Here is a 19,002-nt window from a genome sequence, read left to right as displayed (position 1 = left end):
GATGCATGGTGAAATGAAGGTTGACAATGTACTCAGAGGGTTGAAATTAAAACGAAAGCCAAGTCATTAGATCACTATGTTTTAACAGAGGTGTTGTGGCTTCTCCTAATATTCTGGCTTGCAGAGTCCTGGAGGAATCTCCCAGTCAATAAGCTCAGAGGTTACTAAATGGTAGTCATTTCCTGGATTGCACTATTTGAATCAGATTTGGCCCAGACTGAACAGAAAGAAATGTGAGAAAGGGAATTCCTTTACTTCATGCATGATGAAAATGATTTCTCTGCCAATTTGGGAAGGATGGAGGGCTGGAAGATTCCCACAACTATTGTTTAGCATCTTGTGGTTCTAGTAAGTGTTTCAGCTGGAGTGCACTGATATTATGTATGGGATGATTCACATGGCAGAGAATGGGTAGAGATGAGGATAATTTAGCCTCAAGCTCCTTGAAGCCAAGTGGGACTAGATGAGGACAAGGGTATTTGTCTGATACCTTCCAGGCCACCTCTCCTCATTCTTCCGGCCTACCACTCTGCCCTTCTGACATACAGGAAGAAGTACCTTCCCGTAAGAAGAGTAGGAAAGAAGTGGAAGATGAGAGTCTGAAAACAGAGTTGGCCTTAGATCTAAGCAATATGAATTCAACTTTAGTGTACCTGCTATCACTGAAACCCTTCCCAGAACACTGGAGGGGACTTCCTAATCTAAGATTAGAGGTGCTTTACTCTATATCTCTTTTATACTGTCTACACATGCAAAGTGAATACACTAAAAAGTTAGTTGGAAGAAAAAGTGAGTGAATATCTACACCATTTAACCAGATAAATACTTTGGCCTTAATTATTTGGGTATTGTCTTAGATACAGTTTAACATAAGACTACCTATCTTAAAAATGTCTTTAAAAATTATTTTTTACTCCCTTTTCTTCATTGAGGTGGCAGTCATTCAAGCACTAAAAAAACTTCAGCAAGACAACACTTAGAGTGCATTAAATAAATATAAATTTTATTAAAAACACACAGCATTATCAGGAATGATATAATAATAAACAGCTTTCAAATAACCTGCATTCATAACATTACAATACTTACAGTATTTATAACCATCCTCAGATCTTATAAACAAACATCTCATGAAAATGAAATGAAAATAGTTTTTAAAAAAAGCATAGAAAAATGCACACAGAAGTTCATTATCTTAGTGTCAAACTGCGAAAGTTCCCTACACAAGTTAACCACTAGCTTTAGAAGTGAACTGTACATCACTGTGCGTCAATCAAGATGAAAAATTCATTCAAGTAAAGTTGACACCACTCAGAAGCATTTTCAAGTATGGCTATATAGTCAACCTGATATTCCTATATTAGCAAATTGTAGATCTGCTTTCCATTATTCTGAGGCAGGTTTTATATTTACAATTACAGATCTGATATTTACAATATGCCACTCAGTTTCTTCTCTTCCTTATGTAACCTCTCCCCAAACCACCAAACTATACTTCCTGTTCTTGTTGGCCAGCAGTTTAACAAATGACAGTAGGTGATACAGAAATCAAATATTAAGAATGGCTGATCAAAATCACCAAATGCACATGTAGTAACTAAATGTTTGGGGCTAGGTATTATGGTATACAAAAAACATTAAAATCGTGGTTTGTAAGCAAAGCAAACATTTTTGGAAATGTTTGCAAATTGGATACAACCACAAATTCAATATATTTTTTAAAAAGACAAAAGCCAGCTTGCAAAGATTTGACCAATAAAACCCAAATGCCTCCTCTGATTAAGAATTTATTTTAAATACTAGTAAGCAAAAATGTATTTAGGCCACAATGTAATTGTACAATCTATTGCACACCATGCCTGTAGGTGTTTGCCTGTTTAAAGGAAGTCCTCATGGAGTATGTACCTTCAGTGATGACAGGATCAAAAAAACTTAGAGAGTTAAAAGTCGCTGGCCAACAGTCACTTGCCAAACTCCCGCCTTACAATTTTTCCCTTTAGCAACTCAGTGCATTCTATTTTCATTGTAATATGTTTTTTACCTGCTTGAAACAGTCAAAAGATTCCTCAAACTTTTAAAATGCTTTTCTTTACAATAAAAAGAGTCAACAGATTTACAAAATTAGTTTTAGTTACATCAGTACATGTACAAGTAAAATAGAAGGGATTCAAAATAAAAGGGTTAAATCCCTGACAAGGAATATATTTATTAACCTACAACAATTTTACATAAACACAGGTGACATGTTGGCATAAGGAGAACATGAGCTGAAATATCCCTGAATTTTTAGAACAAAAAGGTTGAAGTTCAAGTTATACTTGCTAAGAAATCAAGTATTTAAAAAAGGTATGCTTTTTTTTTTTAATAATAAAAAAAAGGACTTGGAAAAAAATGATGGTACACAATGCTTTCACTCTCAGTTCAATATCCTATTGCCAAACTAGTGTTGAGGTATATGACAAGTAGGAACATCACTCAAACATTTAATGAATTCTTAGCTCACATTATGATATATTTGTAGCAGGCTGAGTAGCACCATCATGATGTGAATTCTGCTTCAAACTCATATATATATGTATATATATAATTTTTTTTACAGTACTAAAATACTAAAGCATTGCGTTAAAAAAGTTTTGTTTACAATTTAATTTACTATACAACTCTTTCACTTCTTTATACAAATTAACGATTTAAAACCACCACAGCAAACCAGCTGCCTGTTTTTGTTTCTTTTTAACTGACAGATTCACATGGAACTAACCCTGTTTATTCATCTTATGCAGGCATCAGTCTGCTCAATCCTCTTGTTAAAGAGGACACTTAAGCTAAGAAATGACAACATCACAATGTACATAATTATCAACACAAAGGCAGACTGCCATTCAGTTCTCTGAAGAGCATATGATCCATAAAATAGCATAGGCTTCAGTGAACTAGCTTTGTTGAGTCTGTAGCATGCGGCTAATTATTACCTGCAGTTAATAGAAAATTCTTAAAACTGTACATTTTTGAGTAATGAACTTGTCATACAATTTTGTATAAAACTGTTTTACAGTATAGCATGTGAGATGAGCACCAGAAAACATGTTTTGTGGACTAACGTATTCCCTTGAATCCAGTAAGCCCCATGGCGGATTTAACTGGCTGTGTTAAAAATGGACACAATTGCTCATCAGCAGATGCATGGCTAAAAGCAAAAATATTTTAAAAGCTTTCCTTGTTTCCTTAAAAAAATCAACTTTGCATTCTAAAATGAAAGTAAACTTGTTTTTTAAACGTCTCAGTACCTTAGCATTGTTCAAGTTGTCAAAGCTTAGGTAGACAAAGTGCTTCTAAAACACCATTTCAAATATTTATACATATACATGTGCGTGCACATATATATGTTTGTGTATATATGTACATATATACTTTTATTGTCCTACAAGGACTTCACTGGATGAGCAAAATCCAGAGGCCTTTAAAATGTCCACATTTTAAAAACTAGGCTTGTGTAAGAATAGGTAATTATGATAAAAACTTGAATGAAAAGGTACCCCTATTATTCAAGGGCACTGGAGTACACTGATAGCATCTTGATGATATAAAGGCATTAAATTTTCAGCTATTAAAGACACCATTTTCTTAGCACCATTTCTTAGAACATCCAAACAAATTCAGTGTTTTCCTGCTATTCATTTATGCTTCCTGTGTAGCTATTTTGATAAATAAAAGTTAATATTAAGATTACAGTAAAAACTGCATTTCAAAAAGCCATAATTCCAGTATTTCAGTACATCATATATTCAGCACCAGATGGTATTTTAAGATTCCTGTCACTGTAATACTACAGTACTTGTTTGATTTGTGTTCCATGACTATGCAGACTTGATATTATTAAAAGTGGTCACAGATGTGTAGAGTTGTAAGGGGGGGGGAATCACATTTACATATCTCGTCCAATAATAGAACCAGTGTTTAAAAATGTAAATTGTGGAACACTTTCTTCCCCACCTTCTTTTTGCATAGAATGCTTTGGTCTTTTCCTAGATGCCATCTGTGACCACTTGGGAGCCAGTGAAAATTAAGTGCTGTGGTAAGATAACCTCATTTGTTGCTGGTGAGCTGAGGTTTTTCCTACCACATTTGTCATGAATACTGTGACCTTTCCCCACTGCCCATGTCACGAGAACTATACTACTGACAGGTTGGTTGTGGTCTTTTCAAGTGAGGTAACCAACAGAAGGGGGTGATATCATATATATCTGTTGTAAGGCCCTGTGACCCGAGTGAAGGCATATGGAGATGTAGTTACTGTGGAGTCTGTGGTCACGGACATGGTCCTTTCGGCAAGGGACTTGATGAAACGCAGGTAAGTGGGCTCTGAAGGTTCATGTGGCTCAGCAGGCTCCCGTTTCACTTTTTTGCCATGGGATTTCTGAGGCACATAGTCTGGGCCATACTTTTCACACTCTTCCTCTTTCTCACGGGCTTTTTCAGCCATTTTGGCTTCCCAAAGAGCCAAGCCATGTTTTGGCTCATTCATGCTCTTATGCTGGTAAAAGACGAGGGAGATCCTGGTGGGGTGATTCCTATTGGGATTCTTTAAAGGGGTTGTGGCATGCAGCTCACGCTTTGCACACTCAATGAGAATTGACCCATGAGTTGGAGCCACGGCCACTCCCCCAATGTCAGGATCCAGAAAGCTCTGCTCGCTGTCTGACCAGACCTCATCGTTGTCCTCTGCACCAGAAGCAACACCCTGGACTAGTGCCAATGGCTGCTTTTCCTGACCATTAGCATCATTTAATTTGTGTAAGCCTCCTTGGACACAAGCAGTTCTATCATGGTTAAGAGCTGGAAGCAGGTTTGATAACCCATTAGCTGTGTGGGAAAGCATGTCATTCTCCTTGTTTTGGAGATGCAGGGCATGAAGAGAGCTGTTGTACATGCCCGGAGCTGCACTGTAGTTATGGATTATGTGAGAAGGTGAATGATGTTCACCATTTTTATAGTCCGTGTTTGGATTGCTCAAATTGGGTGGTAATCTAGAGGTGGCTCCCATGAAGGGGCCATCCATCTCATGAGTGGGATAAGGAGGCAATTTCCCTATATGATGTACATTTGGTCTAATGGTACAACTGTTGAAACCATCTCCCTGCATATTTTGGTTTCCATAACCTAAGTATTTAGATGTAAAACTCTGGCTATTTCCAAACCTTGGCTGGTAAAGTGTATGGATGGGTGGTAGATTTAGCTTAGACAGAGGGTCTTGGCTTGGATACCTATAAAGATCCATGGGCTGAGACTGGGGAGAATAGGAACCCAGATATGGGGAGCAGTTGTCCGCTGATAGGTTTCCATTGCATGGATATGATGGATATTGGTTATTTTGATTCAAAAGCCCAGGGTAAGGGTTCATGGGATTAGAAGAATTCAAATATGAACCTGCAGCTTGAGATGAGGTGGAATAGAAGTTCATAGGGCTGGTGCTTCCATAGATATCTGAAGTGTGTGAAGAGCCTGGATAAGGACTAACTGGATTGGGCCGTCTCATGTATGGATTGGTGGATCCAGAAGCAGAATAACAGTTGACAGACTCTGTCTGAGGGTGATGTGGCTGCTGCTGCTGGGGTCTCTGCTGCTGTTGGGGCTGTGGTGGCTGCTTCTGTAGAGGCTGGGGCTGCTGGCACTGCTGCATGACTGGTCCTGAAAGTCGCAAAAGTTCTGTGGACAGGGTAAGAGAGAATAGAAACAGATATCTTTGATGTTGATGATTATTTATGAAGTCTACTGAGGATACTTAAATGTATGTAAGAAACTCCACTAGGAATATACAACACCCATTAAGCAAAGGTAAGAGCAAAGTCAGGGTTCTGCTCATTATCCAGCATAATTTTTCATCTAAGGCATTAAAAATGCAGAACTTAGTGGAAAAAAAAATGTAATAAACATCCAAAGCCATTCCATTGAGAGCAACACGTTCTTTGGAACTTCTGAACATGCCTCTGCTTGAAGTGTCCTCCTTTTTCCTCCCTCTCTCCCTACCCTTCCTTGGCGTAGTCATCCCTTCCTCAAGGGACCACTGTGACCTCATCTTCTAGTGCTTTTGGTAATACTCAACTGCAAAGATAGATCTGATAACGCAATACTCACAATGTATTATAGGTATGTTTTTAGCCCTCTCTTCACCCCTACTGGTAAGTAAATTTCTAAATGGGAGGGACAATGCTTTATTTTACTTCTTCATTGCCTGGCATGCAATGGAATTTGCTACATAATTAAAATAATATTTATTATGTAAGATTCAGGAATGTTGTGAAAAAAAGAATGACATGCGTTTAAACACAAAAAGCATCTTATATAATCAACAAATGCTACTTTATGAGCAGGCTTTCCAGAAAGGAAGCTAACACAGTTGTAGATAACACTTTAAAGAAACTTTCAGCTTTGTAAATGAAACTTATAAAAGTCATATTTCTGTTTTGACCTCACTTTAAAAAGTCATACGAGTTAAGAACAAATAGATGAAACTGCAATGGCAGTTCTGAGAATAGGTGATTATTACCTGCAGAAGCCAGTTAAAAGGGAGCAGAGACAAGGTTCTATCTGATTATATTTCACAGCTAACCTAAATGAACAGTATTAGAGAAGTCAATGAATCAATAAACACTTATCAAGCGTCTTTCGCATATTGTTCTCAATTAATTAACTTAGTTCCTCTGAGCTTGGAAATGAATCAGTAGAGAAATTTGACATCACGAAGCAGCAAAGATGGCTAGTTCTAAGCAAACTGGTTTGCTTTTGTTAACGGCCAGGCCAATACCATCTCCAAATTTTGGATTTTTTTTTCTTTTTACAAACTGCAGACATAAAGCAAGAGGCTATGGAAATAAAATAACTTAGTATTCATGAATAACGTTCTATTGTTATTACTACGGCTGTAATCTATTTCGATGGGTAAAAGTTTTATAGGATATCTACATATAGAACCCCTCCTAAACCACAGACTCAACATATCTAAGGAAAGGTTTTATTATCCTCTCTCTCAATCATATTTTCAAACTTCTTACTTCAATAAATAGTACTGTTTTAGAACCCTAAAACAGTAGGCTAAGTTTAGGTTTAAAACTTTGGAGTCATCTTTAAATTTTTCTACTCTTTCATCCCAATGTTTTGTCACCAATATATTGATTTTCGTTTTCCTATTTTGAAGAGCTCATTTGCACTATTTTGCTAGATCTTTGCTACTAACTAACAAAATTCAAGGTCTTGTTACCTCAGTCCTGGTTTACTGCGTCTGTCTCCAGACTATTAGCTCCTCTACTAATTTGGCCTACTGCCAAATTACAATGAATTTCATCATATCACTTACCTGTTAAAAAATGTTGCTGTTTATTATAGAATAAGATCCAAACTTTTCCATGTTTTCCATGTTGATGGTGCAATATCTTATTACCATCTCTGAGAACAAAGCCTGGCCCTTGCTACTTTAGAGAAGACTCTGGCACAGAACTAAGACCATGACTGATGTTAACTTTCCAAAATTAACAATGTTCATTTTATAATGAGAGCACATGGACACATGGTAGGGGGGTGGGGACAACACACACTGGGGCCTGTTGGTAGGGATGCATCAGGAAGATGCTGGGCTTAATACCTAGGTAATAGGTTGATCTGTGCAGCAAATCACCATAGCACATGTTTACTTATATAACAAACCTGCACATCCTGCATGTGTACCCAAGAACTTACAAGTTGATGGGGGCAAAACCAAAATAATGTTCATTTTTAATATACTACACAACACATTTATCTACAAATGCTTTACATTCAATTTACCTGCCAACTGTTTAGCCTGGCTTGCATTTTCAGTTTGTTTTGCACGTGATGGGGCTGACTTTTCCTTTTCATTTTTATTTGAGCTGTTCTCCAGGGAGGAAAGCTTTTCAGCTGCAGCTTTCTTGGCTTCTAGTTTCCTTTGTCGGCAAGTCTTGACCGGCTCTGCTAACATCCTGACTTTTCGCCGAAAAGAACTCAATACCTGAATGGCACCACTCCGCTTTTTCTCCTCCTGAGCTTCCACACTCCCAAACTCATCCACATCAGAGACTTTGTATAAAGGCAGAACGTGAAGCTGTTCATCCTCAGGTTTTCCTCCAAATTCTCGATTGTCTTCTCTAGTGAGAGTGCATACCTGGTAGGGAAGTAAGACGTGACAGCCTCAGCTACAGGTCCCAAAGAAAATGTGTGTGTGTGTGTATCTTTCTCCTCTCAGTATCCAGATTTGTGTTGGTGGCCTAGTTGATCCAGATCAGTGACATGTATATTACCATAAAACCATTCTACCTGTTATTAATGAAAATAGTATCAAAATGGTACAGGGAGATAAGAGGAATTGACATTGCCCACCCACCCTTTCTTTGAGTCTATCAGGAACAGGTTACCTGTGGTGACCCTTGTTCTTCACATATGTTTCTGTCTATGGGAAGAAGCAACACTCCCCTAAAATGAAGCACTCTCTTGCTTTTCACACTTCAAAAATAGATGTGCTAGATGTGAAGCCTCTTCAAAAAGAGGTTAAAAGTTTTTTCTATGAAATGACTTCCTCTGTTTTTGGTAGTATCACATTTGCCTCATCTCATACTTCTGAACACAAATTTAATGTCTTTCCATATACCTGACACCTAACTCTTTATGTTTAAGAAATTTCCATAAGATAATGGAAGTAAAAATATAAAAAATGAAAAGGTAAAGATTTGGCTGATATAGGTAATATGCAACCTAATACTATTTTCACCATCATCCTCCTTTGTACTCTGTCAAACCTTTCTCTTCATTTCTTTTCTGAAATATGACCACATATAAGTGGGTACTCTGAAAAGGGTATGGGGTGGAGGGAGGAAAGCTACCTCTGTTGCTTTGATAATTAAATGGTACTTTTTTCTTTAGTTACCACAATTACATTAGCTTTGGTAAAAGATTATTTGTGGTTTTAAAACACTAGCTTTTTAGTATTTAGTGTTTTTGATCAATGGAAACAATGTGAACTAATGTGATCTAATATAAAATTAGAAGACATTCTTGAGAGAAATGTGATCATAATGGACTGACTTTAGAAATGTGATCATAATGGACTGACTTCAGAAATAACTTTAACATGAGATGGTATTAATGACTCTGTCACTTCCTGCCCTGAAAAGTCTTCAAAGTCATGTCTCTAAGCACCTTGTTACTTTTCCCATACATATTTAACACTACTCAGTTCTTATCTAGTGCTCCTTTCCATTTCACTTCACAGAACCCATGCTCTATCAGAGGCAAATTCTTCTTGATTCTGAACATCCTTCTCATCATCTTACTCTCTGTCACCTTGCTGGAATGAAACATGGTTATATTAGGATGCACTATAGCTCCAGTTATCATTTACTACTTCTGCTTTTCAGAAACTAGCATAGCCTCCTAATAATGAGCAGGTGCTGAGTACATGATTAGTGATGATTTTAGATGTTGGGGTGGTTGGTAGACCTTGTGTTTGTTCTCCTGGATCAGAAGTTAGCAAACCAGAACCTATGGCTAATGTGCCTCACAGCTTGTGTTTGTATGGCCACTAAACTAAGAATGGTTTTCACATTTTCAAGGTTTTAAAAAAAACCACCAAACAATCTGACAGAAATCCTATGTTGCCTGCAATGCCTAAAATATTTATTATCTTGCCCTTTACAGAGGAGAGTTCTCCAATCTCTGATCTAGACCATTAAATGAATACCTTCTCTGCTTCTCAACAAAAACTTCATACCAGCTTCTTCAAATTACTTCAGCTATCATCTAATACCTCCCTGAATGCTTTTCTGCCCTAGAATATGACTTTACTTCCTGATACCTATTTCCATATTCTCACTGGCCATCTTCCTCAACTATACCTACATCCATGTTGATGATTCATTAGGTTGACTGATTTATAGGTTTTTCAACAGAACATTTTGTTCTTTATCTCTACAAATATGTTGGTGTATGTTCTCTCTCTATATATTATATATAAATTATATATTTAATTATATAAATATATATTTATATATATAATATAAATATATATTTAATTATATAAATATATATTTATATATATAATATAAATATATATTTAATTATATAATTTATATATAATTATATGATTTATATATAAACATGTATATAACTATATAAATATAAATATATAATTTAAATATAAAAATCCATTTTACCCACTGTAATATGTAGTCAGGCTCTTTTGCACTATGAATCTTTTACAGTAGGTTACCATAGTTACTGGGACAATGATGATGTGTTTCTCATTGATGCTTCTCTCTCTGTAAGGTGAATGGGTACCTTGGCTTGTTTATGGTGTTTTGTTTAACTGATTATAATCTACCAGGTAACTGGCACTGAATTTTGAGATTTTCCTGGCAGTTAACTGTAACTGGCATGCATAGTCACTGGTTTAGATTAACACCAAGGATTTCCATGATTCTCACATGCTTGTCAACACAATTGACAGGACATCAATGTGCCAACGTATCATGAGAGTGTTAGTTATGCCAAAGCAGGTCACTTTGCAACAGGAATACATTCATGAAAATATTGTTGTCCAGTGAAACCTGCAGACAACATATTCTAACCAAATGCTACTAAATTCCAGTGTTCTGCTCCTCGACATGAGATGCTGCTGATATGCTCTGACTTTGTCTCCACCTAAATCTCATCTTGAATTGTAGGTCCCAAAACTCCCATGTTTTGGGAAGGACCCAGTGGGAAGTAATTGAATTATGGGGGTGGGTCTTTCCCATGCTGTTCTCGTGAGAGTAAGTCTCACAAGATCTGATGATTTTATAAAGGGGAGTTCCCCTGCACATGTTCTCTTGCTTGCTGCCGTGTAAGGCGTGACTTTGCTCCTCATTTGCCTTCAGCTATGATTGTGAGGCCTCCACAGCCATGTGGAACTGTGAGTCAATTAAATCTCTTTACTTTATAAATTACCCAGTCTCGTGCATGTGTTTATTAGCAGTGTGAGAACAGACTCATACAGCTGCTAAGCTGTCCTCAGCCCCACTTACCAATGTGCTGCCATTCTGCATGTTGTGCAAGTCTCTATGGGCATGAGCACAGAAATCCAAACATGCAGTGACCCCTGAGAATGGACGGCCTTCCTTCAGACCCAGACGGCACTCTGGTGCTCTGTGTTCATATTCAATCTGAAAAATAAAAGTGTGAGTGAATGGGAAAGTAGTTAGTTTTACCCTTAGACCAAAAACTCACTAGTACTTAGACCATTTAGAACTTTAAAAAATGTTTTGAACTTTATATCCAGAAACAAAATGGAATGACACAAAACAGAGCAAATATCTTGACATGGTAAAGTTTTTATTTTACAGTGTTATTGAGGCCATAATTGACACACACTAAATAGCATATATTTAAAGTGTGCTATTTGAGTTTTGATATATATTTGTCACAACCAAAATAAAGTACATATTCATCACTCTTAAAAATTTTATCTTGCCCCTGTGCAATTCATGCTTCCTGCTTTGTTCCCAGACAACTACTAATCTATCACTACAGATTTTCATTTTCTAGAATTTCATATAAATGGATATTTTTGGAGTTAATTTTTACAAATGGTGTGAAATTAAGGGTCAAGATGATCATTTTTCCTTTATGGCTTTCCAACTGTTCAGATACCACTAGATAAAATGGTTTTCCCTTCCCAACTGAATCATCTTTGTTAAAAATCAATTGACCATATATGTTGGGTCTACTTAAGGATTCTCAATTGATCCACTTGTGTATAACGGTGTGTATGTAGGTATGTCAATATCAAACTTTTTTAAAATTTTATTTATTTATTTATTTATTGAGACAGGGTCTCACTCTGTCACCCAGGCTGGAGTGCAGTGGCATGATCTGGGCTCACTGCAACCTCTGCCTCCAGGATTCAAGCAATTCTCAGGCCTCAACCTCCCAAGCAGCTGGTACTATAAGCACACACCACCATGCCCTGCTAATTTTTTGTATTTTTACTAGAGATGGGATTTTGCCATTTTGGCCAGGCTGGTCTCAAACTCCTGGCCTCAAGTGATCCAACCGCCTCAGCCTTCGAAAGTGCTGGAATTACAGGCGTGAGCCACTGCACCGGGGCAATATCAAACTGTCTTGACAGACAGTAGCAAGTATAGATTTTAGTAAATCTGAAAACCATGCAATATATAGTCTCAAATTCTGCTCTTCTTTTAAAATATTGTTTGACTATTCCAAGTCCTTTGCATTTCCAAGTATATATATTTTAGAGCCATCTTGTCCAATTCTTTCAAAAAACCTGCTGAGGTTTTGAAACATGTATTGAACATATTGATTAGTTTGGAGTAGAACTGACATCTTAAGTCTTTTGATCCATGAACATAGTGTATCTCTCCAGTTACTGAAGTTTTCCATAATTTATCTCAGCAATGTTTTAGTTTCCAGTATATAATCTTATACATTTTTGTCAAACTTATGTCTAAGAATTTTATAGTTTTGATGCTATTTTAATCGTTTATTTGGTTTTATTTATTGCTAGTATATAAAAATACATTTGAATTTTGTATTTTACAACTTTGCTAAATTCATATATTAATTTCATTTTCTGGTAGTTTTTTGAGACTTCTTCTGTAGACAAACATGTCATCTGCAAAAAGTACAGTTTTATTTTTTCCTACACAATCTTGATTGCTTTTTTACTTGCTTTATTGTACTTTCTAAAATTTACAGTTTGATGTTGAATAGAAGTGGTTGGTTAAAAATGGACATTGTTGTCTTGTTCTTTACCTTAGGGGTAAAGTGTTAGTCTTTCACCACTAAGTATAATGTTAACTTTTGGCTTTTCATTTATGTATTAAATAGGTTGAGAAAGTTTCCTATTATGAATGTTGAATATTATCAAGTGATTTTTCTGCACCTACTGCAATAATCATATTTTTTCCTGTTAGGTCTTTTTAACATCATTTTTGTGTTAAAAATATCTTTTTAATTTATTTGTATCTTTATATTTAAAGTGGTTTTCTTGGTTTTTGTTTTTTCAGTATCACAAGCTCTGCCTTATAAGTGGGGGTGTTAAAACCATTTGCATTTAATGTGGTTGTTGATATATTTGGGTTTATATAAACCATCTTGCTCTTTATTTTTATATTTATCTTTTTTTGGTTCTATATATTTTTAAAAACATTTTTGGATTGATTTCATTTTTCTGTGTTAACTAGTTGATTAGCTATATACTTTTTTTTTTTTTATTTTTTTTTTTTTTTTTTAGTGGTTTAAGGTATACAGAGTACTCTAACTTCTCACAGTTTACAGCCAAGTAATATATCCGGTCCATATATATTATAAGTACTTTACAATAATATACTTTCAATTCCTCAGCCTCTGTGCTACGTCTACATGTTATAAACCTCATAATACATTAATATATTTTTAAGATAGCAAGTTATCATTTTTTAAAAAGTCTTTTAACCATGTTTACTATTTTTGATACTTTTCATTTCATTATGTTGATGTAGATTTCTATGTGGTATCATGTTCTTTCTTCCTGAAGGATTTTGTTTAACACTTTTAAAGTGCTAGTTTGCTGGTGGTGAATTCTTTCAGCTTTTATATGTCTGAAAAAATATTCTTTATTTTGCTGTCTTTTTTGAGAGTTGTTTTCATTGGTTATATATTTCTGGGTTGATAGTCTTTTTTCTTTTAGTATGTTAAAGGTGTTTTTCCTACATCTTCTCTCTTGCCTTTTTCTGAATGAAGTCTCCTGTCTTACTTTTTCCCACCAAGTATATAACATGTCCTTTTTTCTCCATTTGCCTTTCTGATTTTCTCTTTATCACAGATTGTAAGCAAGTTGATTATAAATTTTTGATAGTCTTTTTTTATGTCTTCGTTTTTAAATCTGGGGTTTGCTGAGCTGCTGAGATCCATGGGTTCACAGTTCTGATCAAATTTGAAAAAAATTCGGCCATTGTTTCTTTAAATATTTTTCTGTCTCCCACCTCCTTCTGGTACCCCAATTACACATATATTAGTGTAACAATATTGGCTAATAGGTCTTTTATATATTCATTTTTTCAGTTTTGTTTTTCTTTATAGCAAAATATTTCTATTACTATGTCTTCAAGTTCCTTAATATGTTAATTCCACCTAGTGTATTTTTAATCTAGATATATATTTTTCACTTCTAGAAGGTCATTGTAGGGTATTTTAATATCTTCCAATCTTGCCTTATCACTCTCATGCTTTCCTCTAGCATTTTAGCATATGAAATATGATAGCCATTTTAATGAACTTATCTATATATTGTATCACATATGTCAGTTAGTTCTGGGACTATTTTTATTGATTGATTTCTCCCTGCTCCCCAGTAAAGGTTATATTTTCTTTTTTCTTTGTATGTCTTGTATTTTTTGATGTAATACTATGCTATAAATTTTACCTTGTTGATTTTTTTTTTTTAATTTTTGTACTGGAATGCAGTTAAATTATTTACAATCAGTTTGGTTTGTAAATATGTTTTGATTTTAAGCATTTTTAGATGAGGTCAGAAGAGTCAAATTTACTTCTACTACCAAGGCAATACAATTATGAATAGTATTATGAAGTCTTCTCTGGCTGGCTGGTATGATCAAGAACTATTCTAGGTCCTGTGTGAGATCAAGGGATTATTCTGCCTGCTTCCTCTGATGGTTCTTTCCCTACCTAGCCTTGGAAGTTTTTTCAGATGCATGTACTGTTCAATACTCAGCTGAAGACTGGATTAGAACCCTCAGCAGGTCTCTGGAACTCTTCTCAATAACACTCTCTCCTCTCTGGCATTCTGAATTGTGAACTCTCGTCACCTTGGCCTCTCCAAATTTTGAACTTTCTCTCCTTAATACAGAGATAATGCTGGGGTGTGTTTGGGTTCCTACTGCCTACGCTGGAGCCTAATACTCTCTTCAGGAAGTAAACTGGGGTAATTATAGGTTCACCTTTTTACTTCCTTTCTCTCTGGTGCCACTGGTCTCTTAAACTTCTTATTCTATGTCTAAAAACCATTCTTTCATATATTTTGTCATTTTTTTCTTAAATGTGTAAAGGCTATATCTAGTCTCTGTTACTCCATCATGGCTAGAAGATGAACTTGCATTATGATAAAAGTTTGTGGTGGCTTCATATTATTTACTGTTGGATTCATATATGTATTTGTACATATATGTATTTGTCTATTTAACCTCATAAAACTTTGGCCAAAGGAAAGTGAAGGTACCAACTACTCTTTAACATAGATGTGTGGTTTGTGGCTGTTCAGTTCATGCTGTGGTCTGGTTAGAACAAAAACAGATATACAATCAGCTGGAAATTAGACTTATGCCATCTCCTAAAAAATACCATGCAGGGTTTTGTGAATGAATTACTGGAAATCCATCTAAATGTTTGGAAGACAACTCTAAATGCATGTCTCTCATGGTCTAAGGTTGTGCTGTTGAGTATGGTAACCATTATCTACATGTGGCTGTTTTTGTTAATTTTTAAATTAATTTAAACTCAATTATACTAGTCATATATCAACTGTTAAATAATAATCATATGTGGCTACTGCCTATCATACTGAACAGCGTAAATAGAGAATATTTCCATCTTCATAGAAAGCTCTCTTAGAAGCATTTGTCTAAAATGTCATCTCCATGTATGATGAATAGCACATGATTTTGAGATTCAAACCTGCTATTTCAAATCTACTGTTAAATTGTAACACAGGTATAGAAAAGACAGAGCCAAATATATGTCTACTGGATAGACATGAAGAAAGGACATTTAAGTGGAGAAAACTGGAGGTCTAATTCCATGGGACTGACAGAAGAGATGCTGTGGAGAGTCAACTAAGCTTTAGCAATAAGACTTTATGAAATCAAGGAATAAAGCAATGAAGAATATTCAGATGTGAGAAGTAGAGATAATACATTCAGCTGGGGAAAGGAGGTAAAGATCAAATAGTAGGTTTTATGACAGCATCTATAACATCAAATGGTCTTCCCATGTACTGTGTGGAAACATCACATGGCTATCATTTTGATCTCTAAAGCATATTAACATACATGGATGAACATTACCAATAGTACCTACCATGCAATATCAAAATATCTTATCCATTCAGAAGCACCTCATCCATTTACAACTATTAATTGACTTAATTTATCTACATATTACATCAACACATTGTTTCATATATAAATATTAAAACACGTATTGGGAATTACATCTACTCATCTTGTTATAACTTGAAAATTTTTGATGGCTTCATATTTTGGGTACTTAAGTTTTAGGAAATGTATAAAATAGTTTCATGTATGAGACAGTCCATAATAAGAATCAAGGGAGCAAAAAGAACATCAATGCTTTGTTATTCTGCCTCTTTCCTCAAGTAAAGGCATTTGATTAATAGCACCTATTAAAAATTAATTTAATAGAAAATGGCCCAACTTTAAATCTAGCAACATAGACTCATTCACTTCCTTATTTTTATAGCTTGATTTATTTCAGAAGTTCTTGCTGAGAATTAAACTTTTACAACAGTATCAAAGCACTCCTTATACTTTGTGATACTAGCTAAACAAAATAACAGTGTTAATCCAACTATTAATAGTGTTTAAAATACTTTTCATAGATATTCATACACATTTCTAAAAATTTATGACATAAAATAACTTACAATTAGACCATTGTTTAATTTGCCTCTATTGTTCCAACCAACAACAACAACAACAACAACAAAAGGTTTGTTGAGGACTGTTAAAAGTCCACAGTGGAAAAGAAGAGTAGCTAAATCATTTTAGGAATGATTAGTCCCTTGCTCATGTCTGCTGTGTAAACTAATCTAATCCCACAAGAGTCTTTAATGTTATCAAGTAAATGACAGAGCACACATCCCAGAGCCCCATACCTATTGCTCCTGTATACTCTGCTCTGGGTATCTTCTCATCACCTCCAGCTTTCCTCCATCCATCCATCTCTCTCTTTCACTTTTCCTATTCCATTTCTTCTACTCCCTCCCCCAGTGCTTACTTCATTAGCTTCTCTTCCTTCACTCATGCCTAAAATGATTGATGGCTCCAGAATCCCATCATCAGCCCTTTCTCCTCTTTATAATCTCTACTTTGAAAACCTCCTTTCATTCCTATGTATTGAACTGTAAGTCCTGCCAGCATTCTTCCAACTCTCAAATCTACAGTGCTAGCCTGAATTTTTCTCCTGATTCTCCATCTAATTAACTTAGAAGCATGTCAAGCCTAACATGTACAAAATTTTTATATCTTCTCCCCATCCCAGAACTTACTATTTCTTACCGATTTCTGATACCAGTTAATAGAACTACCTGTCCAAACTGGAAATTTGTTGGATCTCCAAATTATCTTCTCATCCACACATCTAATTAGTCACCAAGTTCTCTAAGCTCCACCTTAGTTCATGTACATACTTAATTCCTTTTTGCTATAACTCCTGCCATTTCTTTGGGTCCTTAAAATCTCTTACCCAATGATTGCAATAGCTTTCTTCTCTCTCTAATCTTACATAGATTTAAGTTATATTTCCCTTACTTGGCTTTTAAGTAAATTTTTCAAAATATAAATTACATCACTTTACCCCTCCATTCCCAACATGCACTTGAAACAGCCCAATGGTTACCTACAGAATAAAGTTCAAAGATCTTTATTTAGCATCTAAGGCCACTTGTGACATTACATCTAGTCTACTTTTAGGTTTTTTTTTTTAATTTTTTTAGAAATGCGCACATAGTTCTATTCCAGCTGGAATTGTGTAATTCTAAAACTGCTATTTTATATGTCTCTGTCTCCACTACACCATGGAATATTATGCAGCCATAACAAAGGATGAGTTTGCGTCCTTTGTGGGGACATGGATGCAGCTGGAAACCATCATTCTTAGCAAACTATCACAAGAACAGAAAACCAAACACTGCATGTTCTCACCCATAGGTGGGAACTGAACAATGAGATCACTTGGACTCGGGAAGGGGAACATCACACATCGGGGCCTATCATGGGGAGGGGGGAGGGGGGTGGGATTGCATTGGGAGTTATACCTGATATAAATGACGAATTGAAGGGTGCTGACGAGTTGATGGGTGCATCACACCAACATGGCACAAGTATACATATGTAACAAACCTGCATGTTATGCACATGTACCCTAGAACTTAAATTAAAAAAAAAAAAAGAAGGAATTCTTTTTGTTTTTGTTTTTGTTTTTTTTTTAGAATCTGGGTCTTCTTTGTCACCCAGGATGGAGCAGTGTGATGCAATCATGGCTCACTGCAGCCTCAGACTCCTGGTCTCCTGGGTAGCTGGGATTACAGGTGTAAGCCACTGCACCCAGTTAAAGATGGAATTCTATTTTTTTGAGATGGAGTTTCACTCTTATTGCCCAGGCTGGAGTGCAATGGTGCAATTTCGGCTCACTGCAATCTCTGCCTCCCAGGTTCAAGCTATTCTCCTGCCTCAGCCTCCCGAGTAGCTGGGATTACAGGTGCCTGCAACCATGTCCAGCTAATTTTGTATTTCTAGTAGAGACAGGGTTTCTCCATGTTAGTCAGGCTGGTCGAGAACTCCTGACCTCAGGTGATCCACCTGCCTCCGCCTCCCAAAGTGTTGGGATTAAAGGTGTGAGCCACCATGCCCAGCAAAGACAGAATTCTTAAAGACCGACAGAGATGGCACTGCTCACCTTTATGTTCCCAGTGACTAAACACAATGTTTGGTTTGTAACAGACTTTCACTTAATGCTTTTGTTGTTGGTGTTACTGAAACAGTGAAGATTTTAGTTTTTTGCCTTCATCATGGGCAATTTCTGACCAAATCATCTACCTGTCTTAACTAGCTATAGCTTAGAATACACATATAAAATAGAAAAAAAATATTTTTGCTTGGTGTATGAAGTCAAGGTCAAACAAAAAAGGAAGATCTGGCAAAA

The 19,002-nt window shown here is 35.9% G+C and overlaps 1 protein-coding gene across 2 annotated transcripts in view; it reads right to left on the bottom strand.

The window, feature by feature from the left end:
• Positions 1 to 976: 976 nt before the first annotated feature.
• Positions 977 to 19,002, bottom strand: part of TET2 (tet methylcytosine dioxygenase 2) — a 148,125-nt gene continuing 130,099 nt past the window's right edge. For both annotated transcript variants that reach the window (XM_023220130.2, XM_023220131.2), the window contains 3 exons: positions 11,070 to 11,207; positions 7,822 to 8,176; positions 977 to 5,706 (listed from right to left, as the gene is read on the bottom strand). In XM_023220130.2, coding sequence (XP_023075898.1) covers positions 4,235 to 5,706; positions 7,822 to 8,176; positions 11,070 to 11,207 — 1,965 coding nt within the window. In that variant the 3' untranslated portion in view covers positions 977 to 4,234. The remainder of the gene's footprint in view (positions 5,707 to 7,821; positions 8,177 to 11,069; positions 11,208 to 19,002) is intronic.

The sequence above is a fragment of the Piliocolobus tephrosceles genome, chromosome 3 (genome assembly GCF_002776525.5).
Source record: "Piliocolobus tephrosceles isolate RC106 chromosome 3, ASM277652v3, whole genome shotgun sequence".
In the NCBI taxonomy this organism is placed as follows: Eukaryota; Metazoa; Chordata; class Mammalia; order Primates; family Cercopithecidae; genus Piliocolobus; species Piliocolobus tephrosceles.
Note: the sequence above shows the minus strand (reverse complement) of the source record. Positions and strands in the feature narration are given on the sequence as shown.